The 13,020-nt window shown below is 41.8% G+C and overlaps 1 protein-coding gene across 2 annotated transcripts in view; it reads left to right on the top strand.

Annotated features, from left to right (window-relative positions):
- Tmem255a (transmembrane protein 255A) overlaps positions 1 to 13,020 on the top strand; it is a 52,643-nt gene that overhangs the window by 27,703 nt on the left and 11,920 nt on the right. For both annotated transcript variants that reach the window (XM_031353429.1, XM_031353355.1), the window contains one exon: positions 7,287 to 7,449. In XM_031353429.1, coding sequence (XP_031209289.1) covers positions 7,287 to 7,449 — 163 coding nt within the window. The remainder of the gene's footprint in view (positions 1 to 7,286; positions 7,450 to 13,020) is intronic.

Below are 13,020 nucleotides of genomic sequence, written 5' to 3'. Positions count from 1 at the left end.
CTCTTACAGGCCCTTCCCTCATTTCCCCCTTCCCCTTCTTTGAGGAGAAGGGGAGGCTTGCAATGGGTACCCACCCACCCTAGTATGACAGGTCACAACATGACTAAGCACATTCTCTTTCACTGAGGCCAGACAATGTAGCCCGGCTAGGGGTGTTGTGCTTTATAAAAAGAAAAAGAACGAGGAATATGTTTAGTAGTGGTATGGTGAGGTGGAAGGGGGGGTGCCTCTGCAGACCCATGCTGAGGCATCCCTTCCCCCTGAGATACCAGCCATACGATGAATATAGTATGGAATAGAGTTTATTTAGGGCATGGGGAGAGGAACTGAGGGAGTAGATACAGAAAGGCAGAGGGGGAGGGGAATGAGGAGAGAAGGGACAGAGGGGGGAGAGGGGAAGAGGGTAAAAGAGTAAGAGAGAGAGAGGAAGGAGCAAGCAGCCCCTTTTATAGTGAGTCAGGCATAACTGGCTGTTGCCAGGTAACTGTGGGGCGGAGCCTAGAAGAAATGCTAACAAGGGAAGGGGATCCAAAGGCAGGCAATGCTTAGAGAAAGCACCTGCTCCCATTGTTGGGGGACTCACATTAAGACCAAGCTGCAGACCTACTACAAATGTGTAAGAGGCTTAGGTCCAGCCCCCACATACTCTTTGGTTGGTGGTTTAGTCTCTGTGAGCTCCCATGGGCCCAAGTTAGTTGACTCTGTGAGTTTTCTTGAGAAGTCCTTGTCCATGCCAATTTGCTCAATGCTATCCCCCACTCTTGCATAAGACTCCCCAAGATCCACCTATTGTTTGGCTGTGGGTTTCCGTATCTGTTTCCATCAGCTGCTGGGTGGAGCCTCTCAGGAGACAGTTATGCTAGGCTTCTGTCTGCAAGCATAGCAGAGCATCACTAATCGTGTCAGGGGTTGGCTCTCTCCTAGGAGATTGGCCTAGTCATTGTCTGGACATCTGTCATTCTCTGCTCCATCTTTATCCCCCGAACAACTCATAGGCAGGACAAACTTTAAGTAGAAGGTTTAGTGGGTAGGTTGGTGTCCCCCTCCCTCCACTGGGAGTCCCACCTGGCTTTAGGAGGTGGACATTTCAGTCTCCATATCCACAACTGCTAGGAGTCTCAGTTAGGGTCATTCCCATAGACTCTCATGAGTCTTCCTAGTCCCAGAGCTGCCCCCCCCCACTGATTTTTTCTGTTCTCTCACCCAGCCCTCCCCCTTTCCTCACCTCATTCCTCTCCCCACTCCCTCTCCCACCAAGTTCTCTCTCTTCCTCCACCTCTGATATCTATTTTATTCTTCCTTCTGAGTGACATTCAAGAATCCTCCCTTGGGCCTGGGTATTCCTTCTGTACTTTTTTGGCTAACATCCACTTATTAGTGAATGCATATCATACATACCCTTTTGCGTCTGGGTTACCTAACTAAAGATGATATTTTCTAGTTCCATCTATTTTCCTGCAAAATTTATGGTGTCCTTGTTTTTAATATCCGTGTAGTATTCCATTATGTAAATAACCACATAAGAAAGGAATTTGTTAGGAAGTTGTACTAAACTGTGGACTTCCACAGGTCAGGGGACATGATTCCATTTTGTCAGTACAGGGCTAGGCATGACTAAAGAGCTGATGAAAATGGAGGGACATTTGTTGAAAATCAAAAACAAAATTTTCCTTTTCACTAGGAAAAGAAAATTTTAGACAAGGCAACTGATATGGGTCGTGCTGTTTCTAAATCTCTATAAGCTCCTGAGTAGCTTTAACATACCCTGTACCTAGAAGGCCAAGCATCTCTCAACCCAAGTCTGGGTAGCCAAGGTCCCAAGGGCAAAAACAATAGAAAAGGACTTGCTTATGTTTCCATCAGTTCAGAAAACAGCCATAAGACTAAATAGGGGACAGACTTGCAATGAAGGGAAAGCTTTTTCCTTGACCCAGGGGTTTTTGTAGCCAGAGTCAATGGGACTTAAATTGAAGACCTAAATATAGCTAGCAACCAGTATTCTGAGGCTTGGAGACTTTAATTTTGCCGAATGCGTATTTGTTTTCCTCACATGAAGCCTATTTTTAATCAATTGCCAGCTCCTCCAGTCCATTTCCTGGAAAGGAGGCCAAGAAAAAAAAGTGGGAACAAAAAACATCAGGCAGTCATTTGTACAGCACTACAGAAACAGAGTGTCTACTGTCCCCTCGAACCCACAGACCTTCACTGACGTCATGGGTGGTGAGGTTTAATACCAAACATAGATTATTCCATTTAGCCTTGTGCAGGAAGGTGGCTTTCTCTAGGACACAGCTTCTCTGCGGTGGCCTTTCAGGGCATTTCTGCCTTCCATCTAACTCACTCATCTTTGGAGAGGTCAAGTCAATATCATTGGTTTTTAGCGTGTAACCTAAAAGAAATGGAGTGGTTTGTGTATGGCCTCAGCTGGGAACACAATGATACAGGACAGCTTATTTCCATTCCTCACCTCTTCTAACAAACCTTTATAACATTCCTACTATGTGCCAGGGGCTATTGTGTTCTTTAGAAACTCAGTGTACCAGAAGGGGAATTTAAAAATATGGAGAATGGAGGGTAGGGGTAAGGAGGGAGGGAGAGAGGGAGGAAGGGAGGAAAGGGACAAGGGACGGGGGAGATAGAGACAGGCAGAGAGACAGACAGAGACAGAGGGGGAGGGGGAGAGAGAAGACAAGAGGAGAAGAATTACCACTCCAAGCTAAGACGTTGTCTTATTGCAGAGCAGAAAGATGCCTTCCTGCTTTCCCTAAGATCAACCGCCATTTCCTGTGTTAAGTAGTAATTTGAACCCAGGTTTTCTGCTTCTTTAGGCCTACCCAGGAAGTGGAGTGCAAGAAAAAACAAGCCTGATCAATGCGATGATGAGGCTTTGCACTCGTTACTCATTCACTGTGTATGAATCTGTGGCCTTCATCTTTCTAGTGTTGTTCTAGGCAGTAAGACAGATACAAAGAGATATCCTGTAAGAGATGGCCCTTGCTTTTGAGAGGTTACAATGACAGAGACATTGTGGTGGCCTTGGGCTTGGCTGTAGCCCAGCACTCAGCACCGAGCAGCCTCTCAATATATATTAGCTTAAATGAAAAACTAATAACAACCAACTGAAAAGGAAAGTCTGTCTGAGGCTGTGAGTATTTAGGGAAAAATCTAGCGAATGGGCACTGGAGCCCTTGAGAAGGCGCCGTCAAAGCTTTGAGCCAAAGGTACACAGGCAGGGAGCTGAAGATGGTACCTTCTCGAATCAAAAAATCTGAGGATAGTCTTTGAGTAAGCTCCCAGCATTTCCTGTCTGGGCCTGCTAAGAATTGTAGCCTAGCTAGAGTATAGACTCCATTTTTAACCCAGATTATGGCTGATGAAAATTTGGGCAATTTTTTCATTTAAAATTTTTATTATATATTTATGTATTTGTGGTGTGTGTGTGTGTGTTATATTTATGTATATGCCACAGTGCACATGGACACATCAGATGACAACTTGTGGAAGTTGTTCTGGCTGTCAAACTTGGGTCATCAGGTTCTGCAGTAAGTGCCTTTCCCCACTGAGTGTTTTCATCATCTCTGGGTAATTTTGTGCCTCACCTCGCTGATCGTGAGAAGCAGTGAAAATTTTTGAGAAAAATGAATGGCTTTAAGTTTCAGAAATATTTTAGGAAGATGAATTGAGCACCAATGGAGTCTGGGGGGAGTGCCTTGCAGCCTTGGGGGCACAAGGGAAATTATTTAGGGATTTTTTTTTTCTCAGAAAATGGACCAAATGAAATCATGACTCTTAAACGGAAGCAAACCATATTAATTTGCTAAAAAACATATTATAATTAATCACTAACTTTCTTTTGCTTCATGGGTCAGGTTTTAAAAATGAAATAGTTACTGAACCCACTCAAACTGAAACCAACTGTACTCTCTGGAAGATTGACTACTTTTTCTTTTTTGAGGTGCCTAATATGTGCGTGACTTACGCATGCTAGGCAAATGCTCTACTACTGAGCACAAATCAAGTTACAAATTATCATATACTCTTAAATGACCTACTCACATTTCTTTGTTGGGGCATGTGCCTTTACAGCATTAGTGTCTTTAAGGATGTAGTTCAAAGGCCTGAATTATGTTTCCAGACAGTGGCTTTCATAAGGAAAGCATTGTTTCCATTTGTTATGGGCTAAAGTAGTGCATTATACACAGTCTTAAATTTTAGTGTGTGTGTGTGTGTGTGTGTGTGTGTGTGTATGAGAGAGAGAGAGAGAGAGAGAGAGAGAGAGAGGAGAACAACTTCTTTCAAGAGTCAATTCTTGCCTTCTATCTTAACAAGACAGGGCCATCCCAGCACTTGGGAGGCCAAGACAGGGGGATTTCTAAGTTCAAGGCCAGCCTGGTCTACAGAGTTAATTCCAGGACAGCCAGAGCTATACAGAGAAACCCTGTCTTGAAAAACAAACAAACAAAAAAAAACCAAACAAACAAAAAAGTGCATTCTGAGGATATATAATTCAGGTCATCAAGCCTACAAAGGAAGCCTTTTGTACACTAAGCCGTTTCTCTGCCCTGTCATGCACATTTTTATTAAATCTCCCAGGGTCAGAGAAGTTAAGAATGTTTTTGTCAGGCAGAAAATAAGTTATAGCTAGGGTTCTAATGCAGTCTGACTCCAGAGTTTGCTAAAACATAATGCCTTTCTACACACACTACCCACTTACTCGCAGTAGACTAGGAGGTAGGCAAAGATAATTGGAAGGATGTGTCAGAAGGTGACCCCAGGCCACTAATATGTTCCTACAATCCTACACTCACCCTTAGACACACACTTGCCCTTTTCAAAGGGATTGAGCCTGTACAGTTGCATCCTTTGTGGGTAGTAAATAATGTGTACACCCTCCTGCCCCATCATCAGTGCCAACTCATAGGAGAAACTCAAGTTATGCTTATGAATGGGATCTTTTGATAGATTCATAAAAATACTAAAATTCAATTCAATTTCAGATGAATTGAAATACCCTTAAAATTCTACCATGAGGGTCTGGAGACACAGTTTAATGGTTAACTGGAGTTGTAAGCAGTTGTGAGCTGCTTGATATGGTCGCTGGGGAAACCAAAGTCAGGTTTTGTTGTTTTGTTTTTCCTGTAAATCCAGCTTCTGGGAATCTAGTGCTCTTGGTGGTTTTGTAAGCATGTGTGTGCGTGTGTGTGTGTGTGTGTGTGTGTGTGTATGTGTGTGTGTGTGTATGCGTATGTGTGTGTGTGGGTGTGCATGCGTGCACCCACATTTATAACAAAGAATACAATTGACACATACAGGCAGACACATACAGGCATACACATTGGTGATTCTGATATAGTCTGCCCTGTAACCACACTGATTTCAATACCTCAGAGAAATTAATTTTAAAGAATCCTAAGTTAAATTTATTTCTAAACTTGAAAAGTCTTTCTTGCATGAATAATCCATCTTTGGTTCATTTTGGAGATTGACCTTTGTTTTTTGTTTGTTTTATATTTGTGGTATTCCTATAACAGGGAACTCTCATGTTTGGATGCTAGGGCATTGCATTGTGTGCCTCATTTTAAGCACAATGTTTAAGGTTCCCTGCTTTGCAATATCCCAGAGGATAGGGATTTTCATTAGATTCATTTATCGAGTATTTATGTAGCACCAAATGTGTGTCATACATGGCAGTTGCATGAGCTTTTTTTTTTTTTTAATGAGACATGAACAAACACCTGTTCAGCCCAGAAAGAGCAGAGGTAGACCAAAGACATTATTTCAGTCAAGTTCACCTTATCAAACTAGTGAGTTTATTATCTTGTCACCCATCTCTTGGCATGAGGGAAAGGATTGGTTCTAGGTCCCTCTCCTTTACTGATACAAAGACCTGTAGATGCCGAAGTCCTTTGTATGAAAGGATACTGTTTGCACATAATTTATACAAGCCTTCTGTATATTGTAAACTGCTTTTAAATTACTTATAATTTCTAGTTGTAAATGTCATGACACGAGGCATTATACTATATTATTTATGGAATAACAACAGAAAATGGTCTATGTATGTTTAGTACAGACCCATGTTTTAAGTATCCACTCCATGGCAGATTGAATTGGCCGATGCAGAACCTTCAGGGATTACATCTTTCACATAGGTATTTGAGGAGGGAAGAGTACAAATCAGTCTGGATCAAGTGATGTGACTCAGAGTAATTAGGCTGAGTGTAGGCATCTTTAGACAAAGTAACCGGGGTGGACCTCTCCAAGAATGTGATAGTCTGAGTTTTGTGTTACATCTCCGTTTTAGTTGTACATTAGCACACTGGGTTTTGTCTCGGTGGTGGTGGGTGGAATTATTTGGTTGGTTTTAATTGGGGAGATACTGAAGTCTTTGAAGCCTGAAACAGATTTCAGCTTTACCACTTATGATTTAGGCAAGGTCCTTACCTTCCCTGTGTTTCAGTTTCATCATTTGAAATGCGGGAGTCTAACATCATCTACCTCAGTGTTTTCAACCTTCCTAATGCTGCGACCCTTTGATACAACATGAGTAATGTTGTGGTGACCCCCCCCCCCCAACCATAAAATTATTTTCATTGCTACTTCTTAACTAATTTCGCTACCATGACGAATCATAATGTAAATATCTGTGTTTTCCAATGGTCTTAGGTGACCCTGTGAAAGGGTTATTCAACCCCCAAGAGGGACGTGACCCACAGGTTGAAAACTGCTGATCTACCTTGTAGACTACTGTAGGGGTTTGCAGTGTTGACAGGCATTGCTGTGATAATAGAAGTGTTTTATAATATATTCTGTCTAGTCCAATAGCCACTATCTACATATGGCTATGAAGCACTTGAAACATGAGAAGACTAAATGCTTGAACTTTAAAATGTACTTAATAAAAATCCCTGCATGTAACTAGTAGCTACCATATTGGACAGGTGGTATTTACTGAACTGACATATGTGTAATGCTAAGCACTGTACCTAGTAGATACATGTCAATAAATGCTATCTAGGATTAGTGTTAGTTATGATTACAAGAGTCTCTCTGACAAGCAACACTTTGTTTTGTGTAATAAATACCAATAAATACCAATCACACTTCGATGTATTGTTGTGTTATACTCCAAGCAAACTACAATGATGCCCTTTACAACAGCTCCCCATCTGCCTAGGCAGCTTTTTTTCTTGAGCTACACAGTAGTCAAATCCTAGTGGTGGGGGCAAGGGAAGAAGATTCTCTGCTTCTAGGAGACTGACTGCACTGTGCTTCTCCCCATGCAGCAGGGTGGAAATCACCGGCGGGTACTATGAATACATTGATGTCAGCAGCTGCCAGGACATCATCCATCTGTACCACCTACTTTGGTCTGCCACCATCCTCAACATTGTTGGCCTGTTCCTGGGTATCATTACTGCTGCGGTCCTTGGGGGATTTAAGGATATGGTAAGAAAGAAATTGACTTTCCATTTCACAGTGACTTCTGTTTGGCGATGGTGAACAAGGCTAGTGTGTTTGGGACAATGGAGATGCATAATTTGAAGTGAGGGGAATCAGAATGTAGCATATGCAGCTGCCTTCAAATATCTCAGGTTGAAGTGAGACGTTCCATCACTCTGTATATATTTCTGTGAATGTGAACTTCCCGGTATCTTGAGGCATATTTTAGGAGTGAAATAGTGGAAGGGGGCTTTCCGTCTTCCCGTTCACTCTCCCTGTGTAAACAATCCATCATACCTTCCCCTAACACTTTTAGTAAAAACTTTCCTACTTAGTTTTCCCTTTAATGATTTTTGGGAGACAATGAAGGAAGTAGATTTATGTTTAGCTGTAGGCAGGATTAATGGTAGACTCCCATAGGAGGTTTATACACTACATGTGTCTAGGCTATTTTTCCCCCCTTGTACCTGAAGACTCAGCCCCAGGCTAAGCTGCTTGCCAGGTCTTGCCTTCCACCTCACCTACCCACATTCTTGCTCCTCTCTTTGGAATCTCTTCCATATTTGTGCACATGCCTGCAAATACAAAGCAGCACCCAGAACCCCCAGGAAAGCATGTTCCCTCCATAACCGGTAGATACCCTCTTCCTTTGCTTTCAAAACATTTCTCATAATATACTTACTATGTTGGTAAACTTTAATCTCCAATTATGGAGCTGCTAGCTTTGAGCCGTGGTTATTAATCTGGTTTCCTATTAGAATTACCCGGAATATCAAAAACAAAGCAAAACAAAGTAAAGTAAATTAACATGCTTGTGTCCTTTGCACAGACATTCTAAGTTGGGAAGAAGGAAGGAATGAGATTGTAATGTTCTAGGAAATACAGCCCTTCCAAGGTTTTGGCCTTCTCTTCAAACCAAAGATTTTCCCACACCTTAAAATAATCCAGGAGGACATCTCAACGATAACACGAACCTATTTGAAATGTACAATTCAGTTACATTCAGGACATTCAAAATGCCACATGGCTATCATCTCTCCTTATTCCTCTTGTGCCGAACCATCAGAAACCATTAATATGCTATCATTATGGATATGTCTCTTCTGGATATTTCCTACAAATGGACTAATATGAAACAGGAAGTACTGGGTGACTCCTTTCACCTATACCATACTTTTTGTATCACAATGTGTCTCAGTATATTTGTCCACACTTCTTTTTTTAAGAAAAAAAAACATGCAAAGTTTAATAGTAACAAAAATGAGAAAAGATACAGGTGGTGTCTATGGGGAAATTACTCATACATAAGAAGAACAACATATTTGAATTTAACATTCTACTGGGAAAAGAATGTCAAAATAGTTTTATCACATGGCTCCACATTTTTGTGAATTTATATTGTTATTTTTAAACTTTTACTGTTTTTATTGGATATTTTCTTTATTTACATTTCAAATGTTTCTCCCTTTCCAGATCTCCCCTTTGGAGAGATCCTATCCCAACTCCCCTTCCCCTGCTTCTATGAGGATGCTACCCCACCCACCTACCCCACCCACCCACTCCTGCCTTCCCTCCCTGACATTCCCTTACACTGGAGCGTCGAACACCCTCAGGCCAAGGGCCTCTCCTTCCACTGATGTCCAACAAGGCCATCCTCTGTCACATATGTGTCCAGCGTCATGGATCCCTCCATGTGTACTCTTTGGTTGGTGGTCCAGTCCCTGGGAACTCCGGGGGAGGTCTGGTCAGTTGACACTGTTGCTTTCCCTGTGGGGATGCAAACCCCCTCAGTTCCTTCAGTCTCTTCTCTAACCCCTCCATCGGGGACCCTGAGCTCAGTCCAATGGTTGGCTGCAAGCATCTGCCTCTGTATTTGTAAGGCTCTGGAAGAGCCTCTTAGGAGACAGCTATATCAGGCTCCTGTCAGCCAGCACTTCTTGGCATCAGCAATAGTGTCTGGGTTTGGTGTCTGTATATGGGATGGAGACCCCGGTGGGGCAGACTCTGGATAGCCTTTCCTTCAGTCGCTGCTCCACACTTTGTCTCCATATTTCCTCCTGTGAGTATTTTGTTTCCCCTTCTAAAAAGTACTGAAGCATCCACACTTTGGTTTTCCTTCTTCTTGGGCTTCATATGGTCTGTGAGTTGAATCTTGGGTATTCTGAACTTTTGGGCTAATGTCTACACTTACCATAATTTTAAGACTTGTATAACTTTCAGCATATATCAATGTGTCATTTCTTTTAATGGCTGAATAATATTTCATTCTATGGACATGCTACATTTTATTTAAATCTATTAAATAATGTATATTTAATATATATATTAAATTTATTTAAATCTTTCAAAATCTATTGACAGACATTTATTTCCACCTTTTTGGCTATGGAGAAATGCTGTTACAAACATTCATATAAATTCTCAGTTTTTTCAAATAAACTTGAAGTGGAATTTTTTGATTGTATGATGCTTTTATGTTTAGCTTCCAGAGAGGGAGACAAACTATTTTCATCAAATATCATTTAATATTTAGCTTCCAGAGAGGAAGCCAATCTATTTTCATCAGATATCATTTTATATTCTTGTCAATAGTATACAAGAATTCTAACTTCTCTATAAACTCATTAGGAAAAAATGTTAATTTTGACTTGCCTGTCTATAATAGCTAATGATGTCAGGCCTATTTCATGTGCATGTAACAATTTGTATACCTTCTTTGGAAAATTGTACATCTTGGCTTTTGACATCTATCCACTCATCTATCTATCTATCTATCTATCTATCTGTCATTTATCAATCTTTTTTTTTTTTTAGGCAAGGTCTTACTCTGTAGCCCATGCTAGCCCCAAATACACAATCCTCTTGACTCAGCCTTCTGATAAATGGGGTTATAGCCTTGTGCTACTATGTCTGGCTTTGCCCGTGTTCTTTTGTCTTCTTCAGAGTGTTTCATCTTTTTGCTGTTGAGTCCTAAGCATTCTTCTCTTGTTACAAATACTAGACCTTTATCAAATGTAATGATTTACTACAACACATATGTTTAAGAGACTGATATTTCCATTTGGCTATTAGTTCTCCTGTCAAAAAATAAATTAAGCTCACATGTATAGACTTATCTTTGAATTGTTCACTTCAGTTATTTTTTTATGCACAGAGGATAGGGGATTCTATTGATAGTTCTGATAGTGGCCATGTTCTCCTTAAAAAGGGCTTTGTGCATATATTTTTGTTCAATCTTTGTTAGCTAGCTTAGATACCTCAGGTAGATATTAAGTACTCAAACCATTTAATATATGAGAAAACAGATCATGCAGGCTCAAGAGATTTGCTCAGAACTAAGTAGCGGAACTTGGACTGTAGCCCAGATCAACTCTTGCTCCTTTACCCCATCCCTCCTGCCTCACACTGACATTTTCCCAGTCTGTTCTGCTTCTTCAAGTTTTGTAACAAACACTACCTGCTATTTGCTCAGGAGCTTCCTTAACAGTAAAGGTGGAGAGCCAAGGAAATACTGAATATTATTAAACCATAAGCCTGGGAGCTCTGTCAAACACCCATAGGAGAAAAGAAAAAAAAAAAAGAAAGCAAAGATCATGGCAAAAGATAGTTGCTTCGTGGAATAAGAGAATTCTAGTGGGGGTAGAACATGAGGCCACCAAGGAGATGATGTCATTGAAATGAGAACATGATGTAAAAAGTTCTAGAATATAAATGTGTGAGCCAAAACAAAACCCTTGGCCTAGGTCCAAATGCAGTTGGTGCCCAGCATGTCTGCTCCTTTATTATAGTGCTCTGAAGGGAGGCTCAAGGGTACTGGCTGATGGAAACATGGGAGCCTAGTGCTGCAAGCTGGCAGCACTTCCATACAATGGGCTAGGAGCCACTGTTTGTTTGTTTGTTTGTTTGTTTTTGGTTTTGGTTTTGTTTTTGTTTTTTTTTAAAGAGTGGTTGTAGAATCTTGAAATGAAAAAAGATGTCTTCACACCTTAACCAGAAGTGCTTGAGAGTGGTCCTAAGGAAATGGCCAATGCAGTGTTGCTTGATCAAAGATGTGAGGATTAAGGTGAATCTTGAAAAAGTCAACATATATTGGTACTTTGGTTCCTAAGCGGCATCTCTGGTTTAGGATAAGTTAGGGAAGAATACAAGCAGCATTCTTTGCAAAGTTCATGACTCAGTAGACCCAGTTTGGTCCAGGCAAGATTGCTCTCATCATTTCCTATGCCTCCTAGGAACCCTTTTGTTTGACTAGAGCTCAGAAAGTTCGTGATCAATAATAGGGAGGAGACTCTTACAATTGGACCTCCAGAATTTCAACAGAAGCAGGCACTTGCGCGCGCGCGCGCGCACACACACACACACACACACACACACACACACACGTGCGTGCATGAACACACATAAGTACTGACAAGTGTTTTAAAATCCTAGTTATCTAAATGAAATAGAAGCAGACCATCCTTTCTTTGGCCACCTAAGTTGCATCATGCCTGCCCATCTCTTTGACACTCCCTCCCCTGACCTGCTCATTTTCTCTATCTCCTCTAGCTTGGACTCTGCAGCAGCTTTCTAACAACACTCACTCACTTGGTCTTCCTTTGATGTTTCTTCTGTGCCTCTTTCTCGGTAATAACTTACTTTTAGATACAATCCCGGACCCTTGACCTATTAAACACACAGGAAATATTTTTACAGAAACAGTTTACATTGTTGGATGGCTTTTCTGTTGTTAGGCTTGATTTATCTAGATAAATAGTTTTGTTTCCTGACAGCCAGCAGGATATGTTTCAGGTGGATAGGAGACCAAAGTATCATAGTTTCTGGTACTTGCTTCCTCAGGGGTGAAGTGTCTTCTTGGAATTTTGGTAGAGAGATGACGGGACCTCTCAGAGCTCTTCTTCTGTAAAGTAAGGCAAGATCTCAGGCCTCTCCCATACACGAGGTGTTTGTGAGGTGCATTGTAATGACTGGGGCCTATAGGATTGAAACTGTAACCCACTCCAAGCAACAGAGCAACAGAACGGTGCGGAAACTTTCTCTAATGAAGTTTCTTTGCCAGTACCCTGACGCACACTCACCTGTGTCACAACCTACCCACATTTTCACTGCTGCTGCAGAGGTAGCTCCTGCTCTGTGTTAACGTGGTATTGATACATGCAGGAAGGACGCCATCCATCTTTCAGACAGTTCTTGGCTATCCGTGCAAATGGAAGAGGACTCTATGACATGGAAGATGGAAAAGTGTGCGGGGCTGCATGTCTGCCTCGCCGATGGAGTGCCCAGAGGGACAACAGAGCATTCAGGAGGCAGACCACAGTCCCAGGTCCTTTTCCGGGTGGGAAACAGGGGACTCTGATTACCAGTCTGTGTATCCAGGTGCCACATGAACAGATTCCTGGTCGGAGCTTACTCTTAGGGCATCCACGTGCCTGGCAGGAAGGGGAAGGCAGTACCTAGTCAAGGGCAGAACCCAGTTTGGTTTCAAGTGAGTGCCAAGAGTACAGAGAGAGGGACCGGAAGACTGGAAGAGAGAAGGCCTTCTCCCTGAGATTTAGGTTCAGCTCTTTACAATGAACC

This window comes from Mastomys coucha, chromosome X (assembly GCF_008632895.1).
Source record: "Mastomys coucha isolate ucsf_1 chromosome X, UCSF_Mcou_1, whole genome shotgun sequence".
Taxonomy (NCBI): domain Eukaryota; kingdom Metazoa; phylum Chordata; class Mammalia; order Rodentia; family Muridae; genus Mastomys; species Mastomys coucha.
Note: the sequence above shows the minus strand (reverse complement) of the source record. Positions and strands in the feature narration are given on the sequence as shown.